This window comes from Oncorhynchus tshawytscha, unplaced genomic scaffold (genome assembly GCF_018296145.1).
Source record: "Oncorhynchus tshawytscha isolate Ot180627B unplaced genomic scaffold, Otsh_v2.0 Un_contig_11280_pilon_pilon, whole genome shotgun sequence".
NCBI lineage: Eukaryota > Metazoa > Chordata > Actinopteri > Salmoniformes > Salmonidae > Oncorhynchus > Oncorhynchus tshawytscha.
Window position 1 is genome coordinate 107,501 of NW_024609340.1, and position 16,889 is coordinate 124,389.

The 16,889-nt window shown below is 48.9% G+C and overlaps 1 protein-coding gene across 1 annotated transcript in view; it reads right to left on the minus strand.

Annotated features, from left to right (window-relative positions):
* Positions 1-13,176, minus strand: part of LOC112241065 (dedicator of cytokinesis protein 1-like) — a gene marked incomplete at its 3' end in the record, with an annotated part of 113,119 nt that extends 99,943 nt beyond the window's left edge. Inside the window, 6 exon segments of the mRNA XM_042314914.1 lie at positions 6,984-7,132; positions 8,062-8,158; positions 11,236-11,291; positions 11,658-11,698; positions 12,410-12,493; positions 13,146-13,176. Coding sequence (XP_042170848.1) covers positions 6,984-7,132; positions 8,062-8,158; positions 11,236-11,291; positions 11,658-11,698; positions 12,410-12,493; positions 13,146-13,176 — 458 coding nt within the window.
* Positions 13,177-16,889: the final 3,713 nt, after the last annotated feature.

Sequence of the window (16,889 nt, forward strand, 5' to 3'; positions counted from 1 at the left end):
ACCCCCAGGCAGAGACAGCAGGGGAGACTGAGGAGCAGGGAGGTGGAGTATATGAGCCAAACCCCAGGCAGAGACAGCAGGGGAGACTGAGGAGCAGGGAGGTGGAGTATATGAGCCAAACCCCCAGGCAGAGACAGCAGGGGAGACTGAGGAGCAGGGAGGTGGAGTAATGAGCCAAACCCCCAGGCAGAGACAGCAGGGGAGACTGAGGAGCAGGGAGGTGGAGTATATGAGCCAAACCCCAGGCAGAGACAGCAGGGGAGACTGAGGAGCAGGGAGGTGGAGTATATGAGCCAAACCCCAGGCAGAGACAGCAGGCGAGACTGAGGAGCAGGGAGGTGGAGTATATGAGCCAAACCCCCAGGCAGAGACAGCAGGGGAGACTGAGGAGCAGGGAGTTGGAGTATATGAGCCAAACCCCCAGGCAGAGACAGCAGGGGAGACTGAGGAGCAGGGAGGTGGAGTATATGAGCCAAACCCCCAGGCAGAGACAGCAGGGGAGACTGAGGAGCAGGGAGGTGGAGTATATGAGCCAAACCCCCAGGCAGAGACAGCAGGGGAGACTGAGGAGCAGGGAGGTGGAGTATATGAGCCAAACCCCCAGGCAGAGACAGCAGGGGAGACTGAGGAGCAGGGAGGTGGAGTATATGAGCCAAACCCCCAGGCAGAGACAGCAGGGGAGACTGAGGAGCAGGGAGGTGGAGTATATGAGCCAAACCCCCAGGCAGAGACAGCAGGGGAGACTGAGGAGCAGGGAGGTGGAGTATATGAGCCAAACCCCCAGGCAGAGACAGCAGGGGAGACTGAGGAGCAGGGAGGTGGAGTATATGAGCCAAACCCCAGGCAGAGACAGCAGGGGAGACTGAGGAGCAGGGAGGTGGAGTATATGAGCCAAACCCCAGGCAGAGACAGCAGGGGAGACTGAGGAGCAGGGAGGTGGAGTATATGAGCCAAACCCCCAGGCAGAGACAGCGGGGAGACTGAGGAGCAGGGAGGTGGAGTATATGAGCCAAACCCCAGGCAGAGACTGGGGGAGACTGAGGAGCAGGGAGGTGGAGTATATGAGCCAAACCCCAGGCAGAGACAGCGGGGGAGACTGAGGAGCAGGGAGGTGGAGTATATGAGCCAAACCCCAGGCAGAGACAGCGGGGGAGACTGAGGAGCAGGGAGGTGGAGTATATGAGCCAAACCCCAGGCAGAGACAGCGGGGAGACTGAGGAGCAGGGAGGTGGAGTATATGAGCCAAACCCCCAGGCAGAGACAGCAGGGAGGTGGAGGGGGAGACTGAGGGAGCAGGGAGGTGGAGTATATGAGCCAAACCCCCAGGCAGAGACAGCAGGGGAGACTGAGGAGCAGGGAGGTGGAGTATATGAGCCAAACCCCAGGCAGAGACAGCAGGGGAGACTGAGGAGCAGGGAGGTGGAGTATATGAGCCAAACCCCCAGGCAGAGACAGCAGGGGAGACTGAGGAGCAGGGAGGTGGAGTATATGAGCCAAACCCCCAGGCAGAGACAGCAGGGGAGACTGAGGAGCAGGGAGGTGGAGTATATGAGCCAAACCCCCAGGCAGAGACAGCAGGGGAGACTGAGGAGCAGGGAGGTGGAGTATATGAGCCAAACCCCAGGCAGAGACAGCAGGGAGACTGAGGAGCAGGGAGGTGGAGTATATGAGCCAAACCCCCAGGCAGAGACAGCAGGGGAGACTGAGGAGCAGGGAGGTGGAGTATATGAGCCAAACCCCAGGCAGAGACAGCAGGGGAGACTGAGGAGCAGGGAGGTGGAGTATATGAGCCAAACCCCCAGGCAGAGACAGCAGGGGAGACTGAGGAGCAGGGAGGTGGAGTATATGAGCCAAACCCCAGGCAGAGACAGCAGGGGAGACTGAGGAGCAGGGAGGTGGAGTATATGAGCCAAACCCCCAGGCAGAGACAGCAGGGGAGACTGAGGAGCAGGGAGGTGGAGTATATGAGCCAAACCCCCAGGCAGAGACAGCAGGGGAGACTGAGGAGCAGGGAGGTGGAGTATAGGAGCCAAACCCCAGGCAGAGACAGCAGGGGAGACTGAGGAGCAGGGAGGTGGAGTATATGAGCCAAACCCCAGGCAGAGACAGCAGGGGAGACTGAGGAGCAGGGAGGTGGAGTATATGAGCCAAACCCCAGGCAGAGACAGCAGGGGAGACTGAGGAGCAGGGAGGTGGAGTATATGAGCCAAACCCCAGGCAGAGACAGCAGGGGAGACTGAGGAGCAGGGAGGTGGAGTATATGAGCCAAACCCCCAGGCAGAGACAGCAGGGGAGACTGAGGAGCAGGGAGGTGGAGTATATGAGCCAAACCCCCAGGCAGAGACAGCAGGGGAGACTGAGGAGCAGGGAGGTGGAGTATATGAGCCAAACCCCAGGCAGAGACAGCAGGGGAGACTGAGGAGCAGGGAGGTGGAGTATATGAGCCAAACCCCCAGGCAGAGACAGCAGGGGAGACTGAGGAGCAGGGAGGTGGAGTATATGAGCCAAACCCCCAGGCAGAGACAGCAGGGGAGACTGAGGAGCAGGGAGGTGGAGTATATGAGCCAAACCCCCAGGCAGAGACAGCAGGGGAGACTGAGGAGCAGGGAGGTGGAGTATATGAGCCAAACCCCCAGGCAGAGACAGCAGGGGAGACTGAGGAGCAGGGAGGTGGAGTATATGAGCCAAACCCCAGGCAGAGACAGCAGGGGAGACTGAGGAGCAGGGAGGTGGAGTATATGAGCCAAACCCCAGGCAGAGACAGCAGGGGAGACTGAGGAGCAGGGAGGTGGAGTATATGAGCCAAACCCCAGGCAGAGACAGCAGGGGAGACTGAGGAGCAGGGAGGTGGAGTATAGGAGCCAAACCCCCAGGCAGAGACAGCAGGGGAGACTGAGGAGCAGGGAGGTGGAGTATATGAGCCAAACCCCCAGGCAGAGACAGCAGGGGAGACTGAGGAGCAGGGAGGTGGAGTATATGAGCCAAACCCCCAGGCAGAGACAGCAGGGGAGACTGAGGAGCAGGGAGGTGGAGTATATGAGCCAAACCCCAGGCAGAGACAGCAGGGGAGACTGAGGAGCAGGGAGGTGGAGTATATGAGCCAAACCCCCAGGCAGAGACAGCAGGGGAGACTGAGGAGCAGGGAGGTGGAGTATATGAGCCAAACCCCCAGGCAGAGACAGCAGGGGAGACTGAGGAGCAGGGAGGTGGAGTATATGAGCCAAACCCCCAGGCAGAGACAGCAGGGGAGACTGAGGAGCAGGGAGGTGGAGTATATGAGCCAAACCCCCAGGCAGAGACAGCAGGGGAGACTGAGGAGCAGGGAGGTGGAGTATATGAGCCAAACCCCAGGCAGAGACAGCAGGGGAGACTGAGGAGCAGGGAGGTGGAGTATATGAGCCAAACCCCCAGGCAGAGACAGCAGGGGAGACTGAGGAGCAGGGAGGTGGAGTATATGAGCCAAACCCCCAGGCAGAGACAGCAGGGGAGACTGAGGAGCAGGGAGGTGGAGTATATGAGCCAAACCCCCAGGCAGAGACAGCGGGGGAGACTGAGGAGCAGGGAGGTGGAGTATATGAGCCAAACCCCAGGCAGAGACAGCGGGGGAGACTGAGGAGCAGGGAGGTGGAGTATATGAGCCAAACCCCCAGGCAGAGACAGCAGGGGAGACTGAGGAGCAGGAGTATATGAGCCAAACCCCCAGGCAGAGACAGCAGGGGAGACTAGATACAGGGCTTCCTCCTGCTCTTCTTTCTAGAGCTCTGTTTTTCAGCTCCTCCTCCATCTCTAGAGATCTGTTTTTCAGCTCCTCCTCCATCTCTAGAGATCTGTTTCTCAGCTCCTCCTCCATCTCTAGAGCTCTGTTTCAGCTCCTCCTCCTCATCCTCCTCCTCCATCTCTAGAGATCTGTTTCTCAGCTCCTTCTCCATCTCTAGAGCTCTGTTTTTCAGCTCCTCCTCCATCTCTAGAGCTCTGTTTTTCAGCTCCTCCTCCATCTCTAGAGATCTGTTTTTCAGCTCCTCCATCTCTAGAGATCTGTTTTTCAGCTCCTCCTCCATCTCTAGAGCTCTGTTTTTCAGCTCCTTCTCCATCTCTAGAGCTCTGTTTTTCAGCTCCTCCTCCATCTCTAGAGCTCTGTTTTTCAGCTCCTCCTCCATCTCTAGAGCTCTGTTTTTCAGCACCTCCATTTCTAGAGCTCTGTTTCTCAGCTCCTCCATCTCTAAAGCTCTGTTTTTCAGCTCCTTCTCCTCTTCCATCTCTAGAGCTCTGTTTTAGCTCCTCCTCCATCTCTAGAGATCTGTTTTTCAGCTCCTTCTCCATCTCTAGAGCTCTGTTTTTCAGCTCCTCCTCCTCCTCTAGAGATCTGTTTTTCAGCTCCTCCTCGTCCATAACTTGAGCTCCGTTTTTCAGCTCCTCCTCCGTCTCTAGAGCTCTGTTTTTCAGCTCCTCCATTTCTAGAGCTCTGTTTCTCAGCTCCTCCATCTCTAAAGCTCTGTTTTTCAGCTCCTTCTCCTCTTCCATCTCTAGAGCTCTGTTTTTGAACTCCTCCTCCATCTCTAGAGCTCTGTTTTAGCTCCTCCTCCATCTCTAGAGCTCTGTTTCAGCTCCTCCTCATCCTCCTCCTCCATCTCTAGAGCTCCGTTTTTCAGCTCCTCCTCCATCTCTAGAGCTCTGTTTCTCAGCTCCTCCATCTCTAAAGCTCTGTTTTTCAGCTCCTTCTCCTCTTCCATCTCTAGAGCTCTGTTTTTGAACTCCTCCTCCATCTCTAGAGCTCTGTTTTAGCTCCTCCTCCATCTCTAGAGCTCTGTTTCAGCTCCTCCTCATCCTCCTCCTCCTCCTCCATCTCTAGAGCTCTGTTTTTCAGCTCCTCCATCTCTAAAGCTCTGTTTTTCAGAAGCTCCTCCTCTAGAGATCTGTTTTTCAGCTCCTCCTCCATCTCTAGAGCTCTGTTTTTCAGCTCCTCCTCCTCATCCATAACTTGAGCTCTGTTTTTCAGCTCCTCCTCCATCTCTAGAGCTCTGTTTTTCAGCTCCTCCATTTCTAGAGCTCTGTTTCTCAGCTCCTCCATCTCTAAAGCTCAGTTTTTCAGCTCCTCCTCCATCTCTAGAGCTCTGTTTTTCCAGCTCCTCCTCCATCTCCTGAGCTCTGTTTTTCACTTCCTCCATCTCTAGAGCTCTGTTTCAGCTCCTCCTCCTTGCCCATAACTAGAGCTCTGTTTTTCAGCTCCTCCTCAATCTCTAGAGCTCTGTTTTTCAGCTCCTCCATCTTGTCCATAACTAGAGCTCTGTTTTTCAGCTCCTCCTCCATTTCTAGAGCTCTGTTTCAGCTCCTCCTCATCCTTCTCCATCTCTAGAGCTGTTTTTCAGCTCCTCCTCCTTGTCCATAACTAGAGCTCTGTTTTTCAGCTCCTTCTCCTCTTCCAACTCTAGAGCTCTGTTTTGCAGCTCCTCCTCCTCATCCATAACTAGAGCTCTGTTTCAGCTCCTCCATTTCTAGCTCTGTTTCTCAGCTCCTCCATCTTTAGAGCTCTGTTTTTAGCTCCTCCTCCATCTCTAGAGCTCTGTTTCAGCTCCTCATCCTCCTCCTCTAGAGCTCTGTTTTTCAGCTCTTCCATCTCTAGAGCTCTGTTTTCAACTCCTCCTCCATCTTTAGAGCTCTGTTTTTAGCTCCTCCTCCATCTCTAGAGCTCTGTTTCAGCTCCTCATCCTCCTCCTCTAGAGCTCTGTTTTTCAGCTCCTCCATCTCTAAAGCTCTGTTTTTCAGAAGCTCCTCCTCCTCCATCTCTAGAGCTCTGTTTTTCAGCTCCTCCTCCATCTCTAGAGCTCTGTTTTTCAGCTCCTCCTCCATCTCTAGAGCTCTGTTTTTCAGCTCCTCCTCCATCTCTAGAGCTCTGTTTTTCAGCTCCTCCATCTCTAGAGCTCTGTTTTCAGCTCCTCCATCTCTAGAGCTCTGTTTTCAGCTCCTCCATCTCTAGAGCTCTGTTTTTCAGCTCCTCCATCTCTAGAGCTCTGTTTTCAGCTCCTCCATCTCTAGAGCTCTGTTTTCAGCTCCTCCATCTCTAGAGCTCTGTTTTTCAGCTCCTCCTCATCCTCCATCTCTAGAGCTCTGTTTTTCAGCTCCTCCTCCATCTCTAGAGCTCTGTTTTTCAACACCTCCATCTTAAAGCTCTGTTTTTCAGCTCCTCCTCCTCCTCCATCTCTAGAGCTCTGTTTTTCAGCTCCTCCTCCATCTCTAGAGCTCTGTTTTTCAGCCGCGACAGAATCCCACTCGGGGGTGAACGGTGCTGGAAGCTAATCTATGTGTTCCACTCTGCTCCCCTGCCAAAGACATTTCTCCACCTCGCAGTGTTGGAATTGTCATCACACCAGGGAAGCCCAGCTCACCTCTTCCATTTCCAGCTCATTGTCTGGACCACAAAAGACCCCTGCAGGACCGGCAATAGGCACCATAGTGTGTGATGGACTACAGTAGTAACTAAACCCCTATGATATAGGCTCGACTTACCTGATTTTAAAAAAGGGGTTAAAGGCCCAGCGCAGTCAAAAATGTGACATTCTCTGTGTTTTCTTATATATTTTCACACTATGGAGGATGGAATAATGCTGGGAAAATTATAACTGTGCCCTTTTATTGTAAGAGCTGTTTGGATAGACCACCTGACATGTCAGCCTGTAGTAGTGGGATGGAGGTTTGGCCTGCCTGGTGACATCACTAACTAGTTAACTGACCAATAAGGAAGATTGTTCCAAACCTCTCTGCCAATAACAGCTAGTTTTCCCCTCCCCCACTCAGACCAATACCAGACAGTCCTAGTAAAATTACTGCTTGATAAATTGCTCTTTCATAATGTACTTGAGAGAGAGAGAGAGAGAGAGAGCTGGAGGGAGAGAGATGGAGGAAGAGAGAGAGAGAGATGGAGGGAGAGAGAGAGATGGAGGGAGAGAGAGAGGGATGAGAGAGAGAGAGACACAGCAGTTCCTTACTTGTTCCCGTAGTCGATCTTAGAGGTGACTCTCTGTTTAAGCTCAGTCAGCTCGTCTTGTGGGAGCGTCCCTGACAGGATCTGAGATCGCCACTCGATCAGGTCATAGATCATGTCCCTGACTGAGTTAAACATCTCACGCCTGTCCCCCTGTAACACCAGCACACAAACAATCATACACACCTCATGAACAATCTGACCCAACACTCAATAACAGAGACAATAAGGAAGTCCCTTGTGTTTACGGTATACCATCCAACATTCTACAAGGCACATCTGGGTGATGTGGTTGCAGGTTCATGGGTACAATGAGATTACTACAGACACGAGAGAAACCCACACACTGCTCACGGAGACGAGAGAAACCCACACACTGCTCATGGGGACGAGAGAGAAACCCACACACTGCTCATGGGGACGAGAGAGAAACCCACACACTGCTCACGGAGACGAGAGAGAAACCCACACACTGCTCACGGAGACGAGAGAGAAACCCACACACTGCTCACGGAGACGAGAGAGAAACCCACACACTGCTCATGGGGGAGAGAGAAACCCACACACTGCTCATGGGGACAAGAGAGAAACCCACACACTGCTCATGGGGACAAGAGAGAAACCCACACACTGCTCATGGGGACAAGAGAGAAACCCACACACTGATCATGGAGGAGAGAAACCCACACACTGCTCATGGGGACAAGAGAGAAACCCACACACTGATCATGGGGACAAGAGAGAAACCCACACACTGCTCATGGGGACAAGAGAGAAACCCACACACCGATCACGGAGACAAGAGAGAAACCCACACACTGCTCACGGAGACGAGAGAGAAACCCACACACTGCTCACGGAGACGAGAGAGAAACCCACACACTGCTCACGGAGACAAGAGAAACCCACACACTGCTCACGGAGACGAGAGAGAAACCCACACACTGCTCACGGAGACAAGAGAGAAACCCACACACTGATCATGGGGACAAGAGAGAAACCCACACACTGATCATGGAGACAATGAGGTAACTTCAGAAGAGAGAGATTAGGCGTGTAGATACGTGACTCACTCCACTCACCACGTAGAGGTCTCTCCATATGGAAGCCCACTCCCGCAGGGTGGTGGTGACCTCCTGGACCAGAGGCAGCTCGTTGGGAATCACCGTCTCCTTGTGCCTGAAGATACAGACAGATGGTCAGTGGGTGGATCACACGTGACGTAGGCTGTCGCCCCGAAACGCCGTTTCCTCTGACCCTCCGCTGCTTCTTAAAATACATTGCACTGCAAAGCATCATGGGATGGTTTTTAAAATGATCCAGTAGAGGCCTTCTGAACGCAGCACCTAAAATGTGTGTTACTCTAAACTGTTGAGTCGAGTCAATTCCTCATTCTAATTGGATATGACAACAACAGTCAGGGATGGGTTACACATGACAACAACAGTCAGGGATGGGTTACACATGACAACAACAGTCAGGGATGGGTTACACATGACAACAACAGTCAGGGATGGGTTACACATGATAACAACAACAGCCAGGGATGGGTTACACATGACAACAACAGTCAGGGATGGGTTACACATGACAACAACAGTCAGGGATGGGTTACACATGACAACAACAGTCAGGGATGGGTTACACATGACAACAACAGTCAGGGATGGGTTACACATGACAACAACAGTCAGGGATGGGTTACACATGACAACAACAGTCAGGGATGGGTTACACATGACAACAACAGTCAGGGATGGGTTACACATGACAACAACAGTCAGGGATGGGTTACACATGACAACAACAGTCAGGAGGGATGGGTAACACATGACAACAACAGTCAGGGATGGGTTACACATGATAACAGTCAGGGATGGGTTACACATGACAACAACAGTCAGGGATGGGTTACACATGACAACAACAGTCAGGGATGGGTTACACATGACAACAACAGTCAGGGATGGGTTACACATGACAACAACAGTCAGGGATGGGTTACACATGATAACAGTCAGGGAATAGGTAACCTATATGTTATACAGAGTACTCTACTGTCCCTCTAGAAGAGGTAACCTATATGTTATACAGAGTACTCTACTGTCCCTCTAGAAGAGGTATCCTATATGTTATACAGAGTACTCTACTGTCCCTCTAGAAGAGGTAACCTATATGTTATACAGAGTACTCTACTGTCCCTCTAGAAGAGGTATCCTATATGTCATACAACGTAATCTCTTTTCTGCAGACATACTGCTAAATCTTTAATGTTGTTTGTTGGAAAGCGATATGAGCCGAGTCAGAGTTCTCCCTTCGCCGTGCAAATCATTTAAAAAAAAAATCAATATTTCACATTACAGAGAGCTCAGTCTAAAACATCTGTTGATCCTGGAGTTTACTGGCATCAAAACTGGATTCTGACTGGTTTTTAATTGGAATTCTAATTAGTCTCACACTGTGTACTGACTACTACGGCATTTTAAAACAAAATGTGACGTTTATTTCTGTCAGAAATATCCTCGTCAAAACTACTTTTGAAACTACTTCCTTCAGTTGATTATTTCCCAGCTTAAAAGGCTTTTCAAATGTTAGTTGTTCTTCTGAAAATGAAATACTAAAACTGGGACGTGATCTGAATGCTGATTGGTGCAGTGATGCCGTCCAAGAAGCCGTGCAAACCAGTGAAGAAGGGCCACGTATCACTACGTCAGACCGCAACCAAATACTCCACAACCTAGCAGTTACTCATACTCCAGTTTACAGTATTCTGGTCCCAGATCTGATCTCACTAGCCCTGGTCCCAGATCTGATCTCACTAGCCCTGGTCCCAGATCTGATCTCACTATCCCTGGTCCCAGATCTGATCTCACTAGCCCTGGTCCCAGATCTGATCTCACTATCCCTAGTCCCAGATCAGATCTCACTATCCCTAGTCCCAGATCAGATCTCTCTAGCCTGGTGCCAGATCAGATCTCTCTAGCCTGGTGCCAGATCAGATCTCTCTAGCCTAGTCCCAGATCAGATCTCACTAGCCCTGGTCCCAGATCTGATCTCACTATCCCTGGTCCCAGATCTGATCTCACTAGCCCTGGTCCCAGATCTGATCTCACTATCCCTAGTCCCAGATCAGATCTCACTATCCCTAGTCCCAGATCAGATCTCTCTAGCCTGGTGCCAGATCAGATCTCTAGCCTGGTGCCAGATCAGATCTCTCTAGCCTAGTCCCAGATCAGATCTCACTATCCCTAGTCCCAGATCTGATCTCACTAGCCTGGTGCCAGATCAGATCTCTCTAGCCTGGTCCCAGATCAGATCTCACTATCCCTGGTCTCACATCTGATCTCACTAGCCCTGGTCCCAGATCTGATCTCACTATCCCTAGTCCCAGATCTGATCTCACTAGCCTGGTGCCAGATCAGATCTCTCTAGCCTGGTCCCAGATCAGATCTCACTATCCCTGGTCTCACATCTGATCTCACTAGCCCTGGTCCCAGATCTGATCTCTCTAGCCTGGTCCCAGATCAGATCTCACTATCCCTAGTCCCAGATCAGATCTCTCTAGCCTGGTGCCAGATCAGATCTCTCTAGCCTGGTCCCAGATCAGATCTCACTATCCCTAGTCCCAGATCTGATCTCACTAGCCCTGGTCCCAGATCAGATCTCTCTAGCCTGGTCCCAGATCAGATCTCACTATCCCTGGTCTCACATCTGATCTCACTAGCCCTGGTCCCAGATCTGATCTCTCTAGCCTGGTCCCAGATCAGATCTGGGACCAAGATAGTGAGATCAGATCTGGGACCAGGGCAAGTTTACAACAACTACATAAATTGAAGGTGGAAGCAATCATCTCAAGTTGTCCATTTGATTCATACAATAATCTCAAATTGCTCATTCTACACTCCCAAAATAATTCAGTAGAATACCATTGGAAGCAGCACTAGAGCCATGGTTGGGTGTCGGTACAAGTCACATGTAACTGTCGGTACAAGTCACATTTTTCAGTCCCCACTGGATACCAGGGTTCAATCCCCGGAACCACCTTTTCTATACGAGTCCAACTGGAGACCAGGGTTCAATCCCCGGAACCACCTTTTCTATACGAGTCCGACTGGAGACCAGGGTTCAATCCCCGGAACCACCTTTTCACTCTATTTCTGCCTCCAGCCAGCCTCCCCATCTGATTCCCATGTAGTCTCAATAAAGTGTCAAAACATCCTAAAAAAAAATACAAAATGAACAGAATCAGCACTGACCCATTGCCTTCAACGGTGGCCTCCTTGAGGTGAATGTAACAGGCAGGAAAGATCCCCTGGAACAGAAGGCGGGAAAGACAGGACACACAATAAATAGATTGATACAGGACAGGCGATGTGAAGCCTGAACTTGTTTTGACCTCAGATCGGTCATTTCATGAGGTTAAATGGCATCCTGAGTCCATTGCAGAAGGGAAAGAAAGGACACACAAAACACTGAGACAGAAATAATATTTGATTTGTTATCGACGTTACACCATATTCACATCATAGTATATCACATTATGACTAACAAAAGACTGAGCTCAACTTGTTTAGATTTTAGATGTTGGAATGACGCTCCAACACCCCTGAATAGACGAAGGGAACCGCTGAGATGAAACTAAACCGTTTGAATGTTACAAAAATATATATCAACTCACTTTCTTGGACTTCCTCCTCAGCCTGTGACCTCTGTACCAGCCTGGAGGTGAAGACAACGGGACATATTACACGGCAAAAGGAAGCAACACCTAGCATTAGCATCACGCTGTCATCTCCAAAACACAACGACGGAGGGGGTCATATCTGAAACATTCTGACAGGGAGCACAGATCAGCTACGAGTTTAATGGAGACATCTACCAAAACACCTGCGTCACTGAGAACGACGGAATCACCTGCAATTATCCTTGGTAACCTGATCGGGACTGTCGTCACTTAGCGTGCCCTTATAAACATACAATATACCTTCATATGTCTGTAGTATGTGGAGTGTGTCATCAGTCAGTGTGTTCCTACCTTCATATGTCTTTAGTATGTGGACTGTGTCATCAGTGTGTCCCTTACCTTCATATGTCTTTAGTATGTGGACTGTGTCATCACTGTGTTCCTTACCTTCATATGTCTCTAGTATGTGGACTGTGTCATCAGTCAGTGTGTTCCTACCTTCATATGTCTTTAGTATGTGGACTGTGTCATCAGTGTGTCCCTTACCTTCATATGTCTTTAGTATGTGGACTGTGTCATCAGTGTGTTCCTTCCTTCATATGTCTCTAGTATGTGGACTGTGTCATCAGTCAGTGTGTTCCTACCTTCATATGTCTCTAGTATGTGGACTGTGTCATCAGTCAGTATGTTCCTACCTTCATATGTCTCTAGTATGTGGACTGTGTCATCAGTCAGTGTGTTCCTACCTTCATATGTCTCTAGTATGTGGACTGTGTCTCCAATCTGTAGCGACAGCTCCTCGTCTCCACGGACATCGTAATTGTAGATTGCTGAGGGGAGAGAAGAAGAGACGAGGCTATTAAAAGGACAGGAAAAGGAAATAAGACGTGTGTCTCCTGTGTGGCAGGATGGTTGTGTGGGTGTCATACTAAAAACATAGCGGCAGCCAAGCTCACAGAACACCCACACACAGACTGACACATATCATATCTGCTGCAAACACAGTCATCAACAACCAAGACAACCTATGTTCTACCCACCACACACACACACACACACACACACACACACACACACACACACACTGACACATATCATATCTGCTGCAAACACAGTCATCAACAACAAGACACCATATGTTTTACCCACCACACACACACACACACACACACACACACACACACACACACACACACACACACAGACACATATCATATCTGCTGCAAACACAGTCATCAACAACCAAGACAACATATGTTCTCCCCACCACACACACACACACACACAGACTGACACATATCATATCTGCTGCAACCACAGTCATCAACAACCAAGACAACATATGTTCTCCCCACCACACACACACACACACACAGACTGACACATATCATATCTGCTGCAACCACAGTCATCAACAACCAAGACAACATATGTTCTCCCCACCACACACACCACTTGCAGTAAGGTTGGGGAGGACTCTACCTCTCCTCTCCTGCTGGGGGAAGGATACCATGCAGGGCCCCCCGGTCGATGGGACTACTTTACCAAGGTGAATGACAGCATCATTTAAAAGGCCTTGTCACCACGGGTATCCCTCCACCCCACCAGGCGGGTATATTTAACAGAATTAACTCTTCCCCGATCTATTGGAGCTTATGCTGTACTGACACAATGAACTGAGACTCAAGCTCAGCCCAAATTGCACACTATTCCCTATGTAGTGCACTATTTCTGACCAGAGACCTATGGAGCTGGTTAAACGTAGTGCACTGGATAGGGAGAATAGGGTGCCAGTTGAGACCCTGGATAGGGAGAATAGGGTGCCATTTGAGACACTGGATAGAGAGAATAAGGTGCCATTTGAGACCCTGGATAGGGAGAATAGGGTGCCATTTGAGACACTGGATAGGGAGAATAGGGTGCCATTTGGGACACTGGATAGGGAGAATAGAGTGCCAGTTGGGACAGACCCTGGATAGGGAGAATAGGGTGCCAGTTGGGACAGACTCTGGATAGGGAGAATAGGGTGCCATTTGGGACACTGGATAGGGAGAATAGGGTGCCATTTGAAACACTGGATAGGGAGAATAGGGTGCCATTTGAGACACTGGATAGGGAGAATAGGGTGCCAGTTGGGACAGACCCTGGATAGGGAGAATAGGGTGCCAGTTGGGACACTGGATAGGGAGAATAGGGTGCCATTTGGGACACTGGATAGGGAGAATAGGGTGCCAGTTGGGACAGACCCTGGATAGGGAGAATAGGGTGCCAGTTGGGACACTGGATAGGGAGAATAGGGTGCCATTTGAGACACAAAACTTATTTTCCACCATAATTTGCAAATAAATTCATTAAAAATACTACAATGTGATTTTCTGGATTTTTTCCTTCTCATTTTGTCTGTCATAGTTGAAGTGTATCTATGATGAAAATTACAGGCCTCTCTCATCTTTTTAAGTGGGAGAACTTGCACAATTGATGGCTGACTAAATACTGTTTTGCCCCACTGTATGTATTACAGACTGAGAAAGTGTGACTGTGTATACTGGTGTGACTGCGTGATTGTGTGTTGGTTGCAGTTGCGACCAGGAATCATTGGACTGGCCCTGAAATGATTTGTAACCAGTCCGGTATCAATCAATCAGCAACCTCCACATTATCCGTGAGGAGAGTTCCTGGAAATGTAATCAAATCCCTTCTGCTGCCTGCCTCCATTCATTCCACACTTGTTTTCTCACAACAACAAGGCACCCTACTCCTTACATTGTTCACTACTTCCCTATAGGGCCCTGGTCTAAAGTAGTGCACTACTACACTATAGACCCTGGTCTAAAGTAGTGTACTACTACCCTATAGGCCCTGGTCTAAAGTAGTGCACTACTACCTTATAGACCCTGGTCTAAAGTAGTGTACTACTAACCTATAGGCCCTGGTCTAAAGTAGTGTACTACTAACCTATAGACCCTGGTCTAAAGTAGTGTACTACTTCCATATAGGGCCCGGGTCTAAAGTAGTGCACTACTACCCTATAGACCCTGGTCTAAAGTAGTGTACTACTAACCTATAGACCCTGGTCTAAAGTAGTGCACTACTACCCTATAGACCCTGGTCTAAAGTAGTGCACTACTACCCTATAGACCCTGGTCTAAAGTAGTGTACTACTACCCTATAGACCCTGGTCTAAAGTAGTGTACTACTAACCTATAGACCCTGGTCTAAAGTAGTGTACTACTTCCCTATAGGGCCCTGGTCTAAAGTAGTGCACTACTACCCTATAGGTCCTGGTCTAAAGTAGTGCACTACTACCCTATAGGGCCCTGGTCTAAAGTAGTGCACTACTTCCCTATAGGGCCCTGGTCTAAAGTAGTGCACTACTTCCCTATAGGGCCCTGGTCTAATGTAGTGCACTACTTCCCTATAGGGCCCTGGTCTAAAGTAGTGCACTACTACCCTATAGGGCCCTGGTCTAAAGTAGTGCACTACTTCCCTATAGGGTCCTGGTCTAAAGTAGTGCACTACAACCCTATAGGGCCCTGGTCTAAAGTAGTGCACTACTACCCTATAGGACCCTGGTCTAAAGTAGTGCACTACTACCCTATAGGCCCTGGTCTAAAGTAGTGCACTACATAGGGAATAGGGTGCCACTTAGAGCTAAGGGTTTGTTGTGTTTATTTCCCTTCCTGGAACAATTCAGCAGCGATCCCAGAGAACCTACCAGAACACAGCGGGAGAGAGAGACTGTGTTAGTGGTGCGTGGGTCGGCTGTCTAATAACCCATCAACAACCTGATAATATAGATAACATGTGGGTCAGCTGTCTAATAACCCATCAACAACCTGATAATATAGAACATAGCTGTCTAATAACCCATCAACAACCTGATAATATAGATAACATGTGGGTCAGCTGTCTAATAACCCATCAACAACCTGATAATATAGGTAACATGTGGGTCGGCTGTCTAATAACCCATCAACAACCTGATAATATAGATGACATGTGGGTCAGCTGTCTAATAACCCATCAACAACCTGATAATATAGAACTTAGCTGTCTAATAACCCATCAACAACCTGATAATATAGAACATAGCTGTCTAATAACCCATCAACAACCTGATAATATAGAACATAGCTGTCTAATAACCCATCAACAACCTGATAATATAGAACATAGCTGTCTAATAACCCATCAACAACCTGATAATATAGATAACATGTGGGTCAGCTGTCTAATAACCCATCAACAACCTGATAATATAGAACATAGCTGTCTAATAACCCATCAACAACCTGATAATATAGATAACATGTGGGTCAGCTGTCTAATAACCCATCAACAACCTGATAATATAGAACATAGCGGTCTAATAACCCATCAACAACCTGATAATATAGATAATATGTGCTGTAGGCTACAGTCAGAGATGGCAGAACCAGAATTGTTTTTGCTTAAGACACATTTCAGCTTATAATTTCTGAAATTTTTTATTTATTAGTTGATTAAATACACGCAGCTTCTCATCTGTCATTACTCGTTGCCCTAGAAGACTAAACTAATCCTTTGTTCACCGGGATAAAATGTCATAAATCAATAGAATGAACACTTCAATCTAGTGGACATTGGTCAAGTTCTGTGATCGTTGCTTCATTCATGGACCAAAGACATTTACAATCCAGGGAGAAAAATGCAATAAAGTGTTTCTGATTTCAGTTTGGCTTGGATGCATATATCTTATGATGCTGATAGAACCCATCTATAGAGGTGTTAACTACTAGCAGCTCCTATGATGCTGATAGGTCCCATCTGTAGAGGTGTTAACTACTAGCAGCTCCTATGATGCTGATAGGTCCCATCTATAGAGGTGTTAACTACTAGCAGCTCCTATGATGCTGATAGAACCCATCTATAGAGGTGTTAACTACTAGCAGCTCCTATGATGCTGATAGAACCCATCTGTAGAGGTGTTAACTACTAGCAGCTCCTATGATGCTGATAGAACCCATCTATAGAGGTGTTAACTTCACATTCTCTCAAGATGCAGAAATAAATCCTATTTCTCCACTCCTGTTCCCAAATCAAAATGAGGCCTATGTTTGATGTGTCATTTTACTGCAAGAAATGCTTCATTCTGAAAAAACGAAGCAAGGCCATCGTATTTCTAATGTTTACCATAGAAACAAATGTAGCTAGCTATATTTCCTCATGTTTACCATAGAAACAAAT